The 12,393-nt window shown below is 41.2% G+C and overlaps 1 protein-coding gene across 1 annotated transcript in view; it reads right to left on the bottom strand.

The window, feature by feature from the left end:
* The window catches only part of LOC125486037, a 69,507-nt gene that overhangs the window by 16,187 nt on the left and 40,927 nt on the right, over positions 1-12,393 (bottom strand). Inside the window, exons 8-10 of the mRNA XM_048611813.1 lie at positions 7,773-7,844; positions 6,770-6,799; positions 1,916-2,014 (exon numbers count right to left, since the gene is read on the bottom strand). Coding sequence (XP_048467770.1) covers positions 1,916-2,014; positions 6,770-6,799; positions 7,773-7,844 — 201 coding nt within the window. The remainder of the gene's footprint in view (positions 1-1,915; positions 2,015-6,769; positions 6,800-7,772; positions 7,845-12,393) is intronic.

Genomic DNA, 12,393 nt, shown 5'->3' with positions numbered 1-12,393 from the left:
AGTGCGGAGCTGGATGAACACAGCAGGCCAGGCAGCGTCAGAGGACCGGGAAAGCTGAAGTTTTGGGTCGGGTCCCTTCTTCTTTACTTCTGAAGAAATGTCAGCTTTTCAATACTGAGATTTCCTCATACTGAGTGACATTCACCGAAGCTGTCACCCACATTATTGTGGAAATCCAGGTTTTACTCCAACAGTGTTGAAAAGTGAGCGAGTGATTACCTTTTGGGCCAGATTCTCCATGTCAGTGCTTTATGGGAAGATTGTTGATGATATGATTGATGTATCTTCTCCATTTACACTGATCCTTGGTATTGAGAAGAAGAACGAAGCTCACTCGAGGTGAATTCCTTCAATCCTTCTCACTTGTTTCTCAGTCTGCCCATTTCTAAGTGCACAGAAAATTGTGGGTGTTGGGGTAGGCCTGGCAAATGGAAGCTTCTGGCCACACATGCCTGTTTGCTGAATCCACCGAGCACTTGCTCAAGTTGCCAATGGAAAATACAGCTCCTGCCTTGTCAATGGCTTTCACAAAAATATTGACTTGTTTAATTGTTCCTCCAATCAATTATTCCTTGTGAAAGAAGACAGGCAGTTGACCTTGTTGGAGGCTGTTGTCACATTTCCTCAGCAAGTGAGACTGTGGATTGATGGGCCATACACTGGCATCCTATCCTTACTAACATTAAGTAGTTTGTTTACATGGAGATAATCAGTGACTTTGATTGAAGTTGCTTTATAGTTTCATCGAGTCATAGCATCATGCAGCAAGCGACAAACCCTTCATTCCAACTCTTCCACGCCGACCATGTACCCAAACTAAATTAATGCCAGTAGCCTGTATTTAGCTCATATTCCTCCAAACCTTTCCTATTCATGTGCTCATCCAAATGTCTTTTAAGTGTCATAACTGATCCTGCATACGCCACTTTTTCTCTGGCGAATCATTCCACACACGGACCACTCTCTGTGCAAAAAAATTTACTCCTCATGTCCTTTTTAAATCTTTCACCTCTCACTTAAAAATATGGCCCCCCTCGTTTTGAATGCCACCACCTGAGGGAAATGACCATTGTTATTCATCTTATCTATGCCTTTCATGATTTTATAAACCTTGATAAGGTCACCCCTCAACCTCCTACGTTCCAGTGGAAAAGAGTCCCAGCATATCCAGCTTATATCCATAGCTCAGATTTGTAAAGTTCAAATGTCTCCATCCACCATTGTGTGATTTGAGCCTGAGCCTTTGGATGACACATTGATGAACAACACCATTGCACTATACCCCTCCCTTCCCTGAAGCACTTTGGGTGGTTTTAGGTGCTACTTTAAAGAAAAGCTTGCAGTTTAAGGTAGACAAAGAGGAGGCTGGAAGAACACGGCAGGACAGGCAGCATCTGGGTGAAAGGGGCAGTCAACCTTTTGGGATTAACCCTCCTTCCAAATTGTTTATATAAGTGACAAACACAATTGGATCCCCCTGAAGGGTAATATCTGAAACATTTATTGCTCCTTTCCTCCAGATGTTACCTGGCCTGTTGTGTTCTCCCAGCTTCCTCTTTGTCTACCTTGGATTCCAGCATCTGGAACTTTTTTGTCTCTAAAAAAGCTTGCAGTATGTTTTACTGTGTTTGCACTGACAAGGAACTCTCCTTTCAGACAGGACAGAAACATTCGGGTGCAATGGGGTCCCACAGAAAGAAGCAAACCAGGCAAAACCAGGCTGGCGATGCTGGAGAAGCAGACTGATCACAACCACAGTAACAACTTTCTAGAGAACTTGTCAGTGACTTTGCATTAACTCATCTCAACAATCTGATTGATGACTGTGTGAGTAAACATTTCTGGCCTTTCTCAGCTCTGATTACCAAAGTACATTTTATTCATATTAAAGATTCTAGTCTTAAAGGAAACTTACTTGATACAGAGATAAGAATGAAAAACACAATTGCTTCCATTGCTTCGGATGTTTCTGTTGGGTAAATTTTCGCTGTTCCGATATTGTCTGTCGGGAGGGCTGTGTTTGAATCAGTTGACACCCATTTCTAACTGTCACTTCCTGCTTCAAATTGAGGTTCACCAGTTCCTCTTTGACCATCTGGAAGGATTCTTTGGTCAACTATAGCGTTCCTTATTATGTTTGTAGATGCTTTCTCACACATTATTAGACAGCAAATTGAATTAATGATAACACAGTATGGAGCTGGGTGAACACAGCAGGCCAGGCTGCATCAGAGGCGCAGGAAAGTTGACACTTCGGGTCGGGACTGTACGTCAGAAATCTGATGCTGCCTGGCCTGCTGTGTCGTCCAGCTCCACGCTATGTGATCTCTGACTTCAGCATCTGCAATTCTTACTCTCTCCATCTGCAGGAAGAGTGTTCAATTGCAGCTCCTGTCATACCACCTCGGTTAGTTGGAGCGGCAGTTAGATTCAGTGAGGAGAATTCAGTCGTCGGAAAGCATTGTGTGTTTTGAAAAGCATTCAGGTAGATAATTTTGCAGGACCTGATGGGATCTGTCCCAGAACACCGAGGGAGACGAGTGAGGAAATTGCTGGAGCGTTGTACAACATTTTGGATCATGTTTCATCACAGGAGAGGTCTAAGAGGAGAATAGCCAATGTTGTTCCTTTGTTTCAGAGGAGAAACAGGGATAATACAGGAAATTACAGGCTGGTGAGCTTTTTATCAGTGGCAAGGGAATTATTGGGGCAGATTCTTTGGGCCAAGAGTTCCAAACATTGGGAAAAATATGGATTTTTCAATGATTGGAAGCATGGCTTTATGTGGAGGTTGCTTGTGTCTGACAAACATGAGCTGTTTGAGCGAGTGGCAAAGAGGTTTGATGAGGGTAGGACAGTGGATGTTGTCAACAGGGTCTTTAGCAAGGCCTTTGACAAGATCTGTCATGGCAGGCCGATACAGAAGGTGAAGTCATATGGGATCCACAGTGAGCTGTTAAAATGAGCACAGAATTGGTTCAGTCATGGAAGACAGAGGTGGAAGAGTGTTTTTCTGACTGGAGATCTGTGACCAGTGGTGTACTGCAGGGTTCGATTTTGCTTGTGGTCTGTATATAAGTGATTGGTGGAGAATGCAGAGGGTCTGATGAAGTTGTTTGCAGATGACACAAAGATTACAAAGTGGCAGATAGTGAGGAAGATTGCCAGAGGACGTGCATAGGCTGGAGACTTGGTTGGAGAAATAGCTGATGGATGTCAATCTGGACAAACATGCTGTGACGCATTTTGGAAGGTTTAATGCAATGGGAAAGAATATGGTAAATGGCAGAACCCTTAGAAGCATTAACATACAGGGATATTTCGGCATACAGGTCCAGAGTTCCCTAAAAATGGCAATGCAAGTGGATCAGGTGGTCAAGAATGCATATGACATGCTTGTCTTTATTGGTTGGAGCATAAAGTCTAAAAATTGGGAAGTCATGTTGCAGCTGTATAAAACTTTAGTGAAAGCACATTTGGAATATTGTGTACAGTTCTGGACACTATGTGGTTAGAATGACGTGGAGTCTTTGGAGAAGGTACAGACAAAAGGTTACCACAATGTTGCCTTGTTTTATGGGTATTAGCTATGAGGAGAGATTGAATAAACGTGGTTTGTTTTCACTTGAACATTGGAGGCTGAATGGCAAATTGATAGAAGTTTACAAAATCCCAGGGTCGAAATGTCAAGTACAATGGGACTTAGGTTTAAGATAAAAGGGGGAAAGGTTAAAGGAGATATGAGAGGCAAATATTTTACACAAATGCATGGAATGCACTGCCAGAGGAGCGGTAGAAACTGATAGAACAGCAATGTTTAAGAGGAAACTTGACAGATACACAAAGAGGCGAAAGGTTTGGAGTTTAGAAAGGCATCATATGTCGGTGCAGTAAGGCCTGTTCCTATTCTGTACTGTTCTTTGATTTTTGTTTCTTCTTTTTGTTCTTTGAACCAGGGAAATATTTTTTCAAAAAAAGGAATATAACCGTCCAATCAAAATTCACCCAAATCATTGTACATCACTACCCTAACTCCCAGGATGTAATTCCTTATGATCTGTGATGATGATTCTTTTCCATTTTCTGATTACGAGGACGACTTATGTCAGCCAAGATTGAGCGAACCACACGCCTGGGGTTGGCAATGTATCCTTCTTCCTAAAGTCTTTGCAGAATTGTTTATAACTATTAAACAAGAGCTGAAAGCCTTTTAATTGACCTGAAAGCAAGCTTATTTTCAAATAAACGGATATGGTAGTGGGGGCTGAGGCGATAAACTAGAAGGATAGTTCCATAGTTTTTATCCTGGGTTTTGTCATCAAGATGATGTTTATGACTCTTCTGCTGGCCAGCATATTGCTTCAGTTCTCCTGTTGCCTCCACTGGTTGATAAGAGACACAAGGTGGTCTGTTCATTCTTGAAATATCTCTACCAGATAAAAGTGACAGCTTGCGCCAATGGCTGCCAAAAAAAAAAGTTGATTTTCTTCTGGTATACAGTGAGATTTGACTGCAGAGAACAGAGAGACCCCTCTCAAGCTGGGGAAGAATTGACCACTTCTGTTTCTCTCTGTAACTTGTTCACAGACTCAAGCTATTGAGTTACCTGAAAAACAATCTGACAATTCTTGGCAGGTCAAAACAATCTGCGTTACTGGCAACTGGTCACTAGTCCATAATGTTATGGGCCAGGTCAGACATCCTCAAAATATTTTTGGTACCCTTGTCTTTACTGGTCAGCACATTGAATATAGGAGTTGCAAGGACATGATTCAGCTATTTTTGGAGTATTGCATGCAATTCTGGTCCCCTTGCTCTCAGAAGGATGTTGTGAAACTAGAAAGGGTTCAGAAAAGATTTACGAGGATGTTGCCAGGGTTGGAGGATTTGAGCTATAGGTAGAGGCTGAATAGGCTGGGGCTATTTTCCCTGGAGCATCAGAGGCTGAAGGGTGACCTTATAGAGGTTTATAAATTCATAAGGGGCATGGTTAAGGTAAATAGACAAGGGCTTTTCCCCAGGGTGGGGGAGTCCAAAGCTATAGGGCATAGGTTTATGCTGAGAGAGGAAATATATAAAACGGATCTAAGGGTCGAGTTTTTCATGCAGAGGGTGGTGTGTGTATGGAATGAGCTGCCAGAGGAATTGGAGTGGCTGGCACAATTACAACATTTAAAAGGCATCTGGATGGGTACATAAATAGGAAGGGTTTAGAGGGATATGGGCCAAATGCTAGCAAGTGGGACTAGATTTATGTAAGGTATCTGGTCAGCGTGGGCGAGTTGGACTGAAGGGTCAGTTTCCGTGCTGTATATCTCTGTGACTCTATGACTCTAAGAAGATAGTTCAGACACTAACGTTTTTTTATTGTGAAGTAGCTGCTCCAGGTGTGACGCAACTGGTCAAAATACTCAGCTTTAAGCAAAACAGAATTTATTTAAACACTACAGTTGAAATATGAGCAAAATAAAACAGAATTTAGAATAGCGTAACTATTGCAAAACTTAACCAAATACTTAACTAATTAACTTTTCCAAAATAGTAACTTCCTATTAACACACCCCTTGGCAAAGTAGTAAATTCAAACACAGATTCTTACAGGCAGGAAGGAACAACATCCAGAGAGATTTCAGAGAAAGTCAGTTAGGAATCCTTTACTGAAGCTTGCAACCCTGTGGTACTTAGACATCTTGTGACTGCTATAGCCAATAAAAAACTAGGAAGCTTGAACTGGGAGAACTGGCTATTCCCCTCCATTGTACAACTTCCTAACCGCTTTGACACCTCTGCCTTTACAACTTCTCTTCAAAAACACCCAGGACAAAATAACCTTTTCAAAGTGACAGCATCGTCACAATAGACCAATCAACTTCTTGTTGCCAACAAAAGCTGCATCAGTACACACCCTGAGCTCTCAGTCATCTGCAACCTGAACATCAATTACTGCCTGTTCAAACAGTTCTTTTCATGATGCTTGGTATGTTTCTATAATCACAGAATCCAACTGAATCCAGTCAAAGCATCTGGAGTTCCACTGTACTGTTCGTACCTAATGCTGATTGTTCAACAGATTTACATCAAATATAGAAAGGTCAATGCAGTAACGAAGGCACAGTTGGGGTGGCATGGTGGCTCACAGCGCCAGGGACCCGGGTTCGATTCTACCCTCAGGTGACTGTCTATGTGGAGCTGGCAAGTTCTCCCTGTGTCTGTGTGGGTTTCCTTCGGGTGCTCTGGTTTCCTCCCACAGTCCAAATATGTGCAGGCTAGGTGGATTGGCCATGCTAAATTGCCCATGATGTTCACGGATGTGTAGCTTTGGTGGGTTATAGGGAGATGGGTCTGGTTGGGATGCTCCAGGGTTGGTGTGAGGTTGTTGGTACAGTTTCCACACTGTAGGGATTCTGAAAAAACAGTTCCACCCAATTCCTCACTTGGCAGATAGTATTGATAGTGTTGACCATGCCAAATTTCTGACAAAAACAGATTTGTTAAAGTGATACCAGTAAATATGTTTAACAGCTAGTATTAAACAATATTAGCTTTTGTCACACTAGATGGTCTTTTCCAATGCTGATTGACGTTGTTCTGTCTAAAAAATTCTTCAGCAACTTTCTAGAGAATGATGAACCAGGCAGTAGCCAGGTAGTGTACCATGATACTTGGGAGGACTACTTGTAAAAACTGGAAATGTTGTTTAGGAGACTACATTCTGTTGATTTGGTGGTTACCGCCATAATGTGAATATGCAAAGGTTTGAGTAACCTACCTCGGGTATGCAGCAGGACAAGGCGAAGCACTGCGAAAAACAGCAAAGATACAAGCATTCATAAAGTTCTCCATGCTGAAAACCAAATGGGCTAGTTTTAGGCCCTATGATCATACAGGGAGTAGGTTCTTTAAAAGGTGTTGGTAATCATCTGTTATGCACTGAGACCCTCTGTGATATGTAGTGCTATGAACAGTAGTTTCTTACCTGGCCATGACTTCTGCTCCATCGTCGAAGGTTTCCCAGCCTGTTAAGTTCACTGAAGATGCTTTGTGCACATACCTGGGTGAGGGCCGCAGTCTCCACACAATCTAGGAAATAGGTCGGCTGGTGCTTAAAAGCTGAATCATTGATTGGAACAAAATTTAATTGTCAAGTTGAAAATTTAAATGACTTATCGGACAACTGTGTGACAGTTCCCAGTTCACAGGCAATCAGTCCAGGTGACAGTTGGTGGTAGGCAGAATGTGGCTGTGATTTGGAATTTCCATGATGGAACTTTCCACATGCACCCAAACCCGCCTCCACATATCTATGGGAGTTAAACCAATTACTATATTATATTTCAAAAGCGTAATGACACATATTTTTATAGTAGTTATTGCTGGTTAATGCAAACTAGGATTGAGTTATTTTCTTGAATTGTGTAATTTGTGACAATTGCAAAGCATACAACTTACTCCTGAATATACAAGTAAAAGCTAATTACCTTTTGTTACAGAAATAATTCATACAATTTTTGGAAACACTACAAATATTTTCAAATTTTAATAAAGAATAAAATATCACCTTATTGTCATGAAGATGCTTTATATTTAAGGTTATTCAGATGTTCGAAATTTTCGAGTATTGTGAAAACGAAACATTTTAAGTTTTGTGGTCTCACCTGAAAGTGGTTTCTGGAAAATAGGACATGGATAGCACATTTGACATTGGAGATTTCTCCCAATAAGGCTCCCAAGTAATAACAAGACTGGTGATAATGGTGTGCATTGCTGTATACCTTGCTGGGCTGCTTTGATCAGTGACTGACTTGAAGAGGTGCTCACTTTATCTGGCTTAATTGGAGGGAAGCCTGCAAAAAACAAAATGACATGATGGGAAGCTTGATGGGAACAAGCTAGTTTGGAGGAAAACTTACAAAGATAAAACTGCCCTGCTGATATCACCACCTTCATTGCTCAGACCTTTGAGTATAGAATTTAGGACATAATGTTGCGGTGGTACAGGATATTGGTGAGGCCTCTTCTGGAGAATATTGCATGCCGTTCTGGTCAGCCTGTTATAGGAAGGATATTATTAACCTGGAGGTGGTTCGGAAGAGATTTAACGTGATGTTGCCGGGAATGGAGGGTTTGAGTTATAAAAATAGGCTGGATAGGCTGGGACTTTTTTCACTGGAGCGTAGAAGGTTGAGGGGTGACCTGAAAAAGATTTATGAAATCATGAGGGGCATTGATAAGGTGAATAGCAAGCATCCATTGGTGGTGAGGTGGTGAGGTCAAAACTCGGTGGCGTATTTTTCAGGTGAGAGGAGGAAGATTTAAAAAGGACATGAGGGGCAAATGTTTTACACAGACAGTGGTTAGTGTGTGGAATTAACTGCCAGAGGAAGTGCTGGATGCAGCTGCAGTTACAACATTTAAAAGAAGCTTGGAAAAATAAATGAATAGGAAAGGTTTGGAGGGATATGGACCAAATGCAGGCAGGTGGGTCTAGCTTAGTTTTGGAACACGGTTGACATGGACTAGTTGGACCGAAGAGTCTGGTTCCATGCGGTAAGACTCGATGACTCTAATTTCTAACAGCAAATCTCTATATCAGTTCATGATGTAGCATGACTGTACTTTTGAAAGAATGATTTTAAAAAAATCACCCGAACATTGTATTTCTTGAGCATGGCATTGCTGCAAGGATCCTGAGACAACCATATCTGATTAATGACATGATCACACTTGCCAGAATATCAGAACAACAGACTCTGAAGCATCCTGAGCTTTTCCCTTCGAATAATTCTTTGGCCAAAGTGTTTAATTTTCAGTGAATCAATCCCTTGCAGAGAAATCTGTTTTATTTTCTATTTTGCAGCGTGTGAGTGTATCTGTTTGCGTGTGATTATGTTGTGTCTGTAGTTAGGGGATATTTAGAGAGTTAAGTATGTATACTTCTGTCGTACTGACTGTGAATGTTAACCAATTATTGCATCATTGTTGAATAAGTTTCATTTCACAAAAGATCAACAATTGTGTTTATTAAGAAACTTGATTGATCTTTGACTGATATGGATAATTAGATGTCATGGGAACTGGAAAATGTATTTTTATTTTGTGCTGTGCGTTGTGCAGTATTAGGACTAGAGAGACTGTGCCCTCTCCAACCTCAGTTGTAAAAATATCGAGAAGCAACTCTAATGGAGAGTTCACAAAGCCTTTCAGATTGTATTAAAATGTGAAATAGTAAAACATTGCGAAATAACTTCTAAATACAAGGTGAAATATTTTGGACTTTCTTGCATGATTTAATGAATCTTCTGACCCATCTTCATGTGGAATTCGGTTTCATTTCCATTCTGTGTCCAATGTTTCCAGTTGATCCTTCTCTTGTTTGGCTGGAGAACAGATTTAGAAATGAATCTAAAGCATTGGGACCGATGAAGATGAATGAATTGAGCCTCATTCAAAGGTGAGGCACTTCAAGAGATACTTGTCAAAAACCCATAGCTGTGTGGGTGGGTGGAGTTAGCCTGGTTTAAATGGTGAGATTTTGGCTCCTCTCAAATTGTTTAACGTTCCTAGATTCAGGGGAGATTCAATTTCACGCGTGTACATCCAAGTCAACATGTCTTATGTTCCAGATTGTACAATGCAACACATTTTGGCTAAGTTCAGAGACTTTTAGGTGCCACCTCCCACACCTCAGTTCAATGTCACATTTGTAAACAGAAGAGAAGTACGGCACGGGAACAGGCCCTTCGGCCCTCCAAGCCTGTGCCGATCATCATGCCCTGACTAAACTAAAAAACAAGCCTTCTGCCCTTATTCGGTCTGTATCCCTCTATTCCCTCCCTGTTCATGTAACCATCCAGACGCCTCTTAAATGTCGCCAACGTGCCTGCTTCCACCACCTCCTCTGGCAGTGCATTCCAGATTCCTACCACTCTCTGCATGAAAAACCTCCCTCGCACATCTGCCTTAAACTTTTGCCCTCTCACTTTCAACCTGTGCCCCCTTGTCATTGAAACTTCAACGCTGGGAAAAAGGCTCTGACTATCCACCCCATCTATGCCTCTCATAATTTTGTAGACATCTATCAGGTCTCCTCTCAGCTGCCATCTTTCCAGTGAAAACAATCCTAGTCTTTTTAACCTTTCCAATGCCCTTGAGACCAGGCAACATCCTGGTGAACCTTCTCTGCATCTCTCCAAAGCTTCCACATCCTTCTGGTAATGTGGCGACCAAAACTGCACGCAATACTCCAAATGCGGCCTAACAGGGGTTTTATATAGCTGTAACATGGTTTGCCAACTCTTATACTCCATGCCCTGGCCAATGATGGGAAGCAAGCCGTATGCCTTCTTAATCACCTTGACCACCTGTGTTGCCAATTTTAGGGATGTTGGCCTATACACCCAGATCCGTCTGTAGGTTAATGTTCCTAAGGGTTCTGCAATTAACAGTATAATGCACACCTAAATTTGATCCTCCAAAGTGCATCACCTCGCATTTGTCTGGATTAAACTCCATCTCTCATTTCTGTACCCAAGTCGCCAATCTATCTATATCCTGTTATATCCTTTCACAATTGTCAGCACTATCAGTAACTCCACCAATCTTCAGGTTATCTGAGAACTTACTAATTAGACCACTCACATTTTCCTCCAGATCATTTAGCTTTACTACAAACAACAGAGGACCTAAGTCTTATCCCTGAGGAACAACACTAGTTACCGGTCTCCATTCTGAAAAACACCCTTCCACCGCTACCCTCTGTCTTCTGTGACCAAGCCAGTTTTTTTATCTATCTAGTCAGCCCGCCCCGAATCCCATGTGAATTTAGTTGTGGATGAGGTTATAAAATAACTATTAAATGAAAATAAATATTTTGTGTCAACTGTGTATTTGATTCATCCAATTGTAGATTTCCAATTTAAACCAAAAATCTTCAGACCAACCAACTATTCTGTTGACAAGTATAAACTGAAACCCAAAAGCCAATGTTCTCACACTGGAATGGTGCCAGTGGTTCATTCAATAACAGTTTATGAGTAAATCATTTCATTTTGGGGTGGGTTAGTTGCTGCTTTTCTGGGCAACTTGCAAAGTCCTTGAGCTTTTGGACTGAAGTGAAATATTTGTAAGCATATGAAAGAAAGGTTTAAATGATTGGACCTGAAACTGAGTGTAGCACGTGATTGACACAGAACCAGCCAGAGCAGCAGAGAGCAGCCAATGGATTATAGCCCATTCCCTCATTAGAACGTCTCTGATTAAACAAGGAACTATAATTAATACAGCACCAAATTATTTATACTTGAAGATAATAAGTAAATTTAAATTATAGTCATACTGGACTTAATGAATTCTACTCCTCTCCAAAAAAATCGTCCAACAAAGTATTGAATTCATGTGAGTTGTGTGAGCATAGTGTGATTGTTTACCGTGTGGTCAGATCAAGAGTTATTGAGCTTTGAATACACAATAGAACATGGGAAATCTCTCTCACAGTTAGTAAATTGAACAAAATCCAGAGAACGGTCCTTTCAATTGTACTGTCTGAGCCGAAAGATCCATGAGCCCTTTGGAAGGAGAGGGGCAATACTGTAAGCTGTATGTTTCTGTTTGGAATCCCAACTGTCCTACATTTCCCCATAAGATAACCACACTTCCCCATGTCAGGTATCAGTCAAGTGAGCTTTCTCTGAACTGCTTGTCGCACATTTGTATTCTTTACTAAATAAAGAGACAAAAACTGAACACAATAATGCAGATGTGTTCTCAGCAATATCCTTTACAACTAAGGCAAACCATCCCTGCCTTGATATTCCACTTCCCTTTGAAAAAATCAAAACATTCAATTCATAATCACTTGCTGGATCCATATTTCAACCTTTTCTGATTCATATCCCAGGACATCCCCAATCCCTCTGTACCTTAGAGCCTTGCGAGCTCTCTCCATTGGAATATGATGTGGCTTTTCTATTGTTCCTTGCAAAGTGAATGTGTACACATTATTCCACATAATAGTCCATTTGCCAAACATTTTCCTGCTCACTGAACTGATCCCTATCTCCCTCTCCATACTCCTTAAGTCCTCTTAGCAATTACCTTCCTACAAATCTTTATGTCATTAGTAAACTTAGCAAGCATACAGTCAGTCCCTTCAGACAAGTCATTTATATCAATGGTAAGTGATCATCACAGTTATTTTCATATCTTCTTCACCAGAACCTATTATGTTTATCCTGTATACTCCATCCTGGAGCATGGTTACAGTTGGGGGCCTATAAACTATTGTCCAAAAGTAACCTCATCTTTATTCAGAAATCACACAACAGCAAGTTTTAGTCCAACAGGTTTATTGAAAATCACAATCTGTTGGAGTGCTACTCCTTTATCATGTGAAAT

Source organism: Rhincodon typus, chromosome 25, assembly GCF_021869965.1.
Source record: "Rhincodon typus isolate 14 chromosome 25, sRhiTyp1.1, whole genome shotgun sequence".
NCBI lineage: Eukaryota > Metazoa > Chordata > Chondrichthyes > Orectolobiformes > Rhincodontidae > Rhincodon > Rhincodon typus.
The sequence above is the reverse complement of the archived record's forward strand: the minus strand, read 5'-3'. Positions and strand labels throughout refer to the sequence as shown.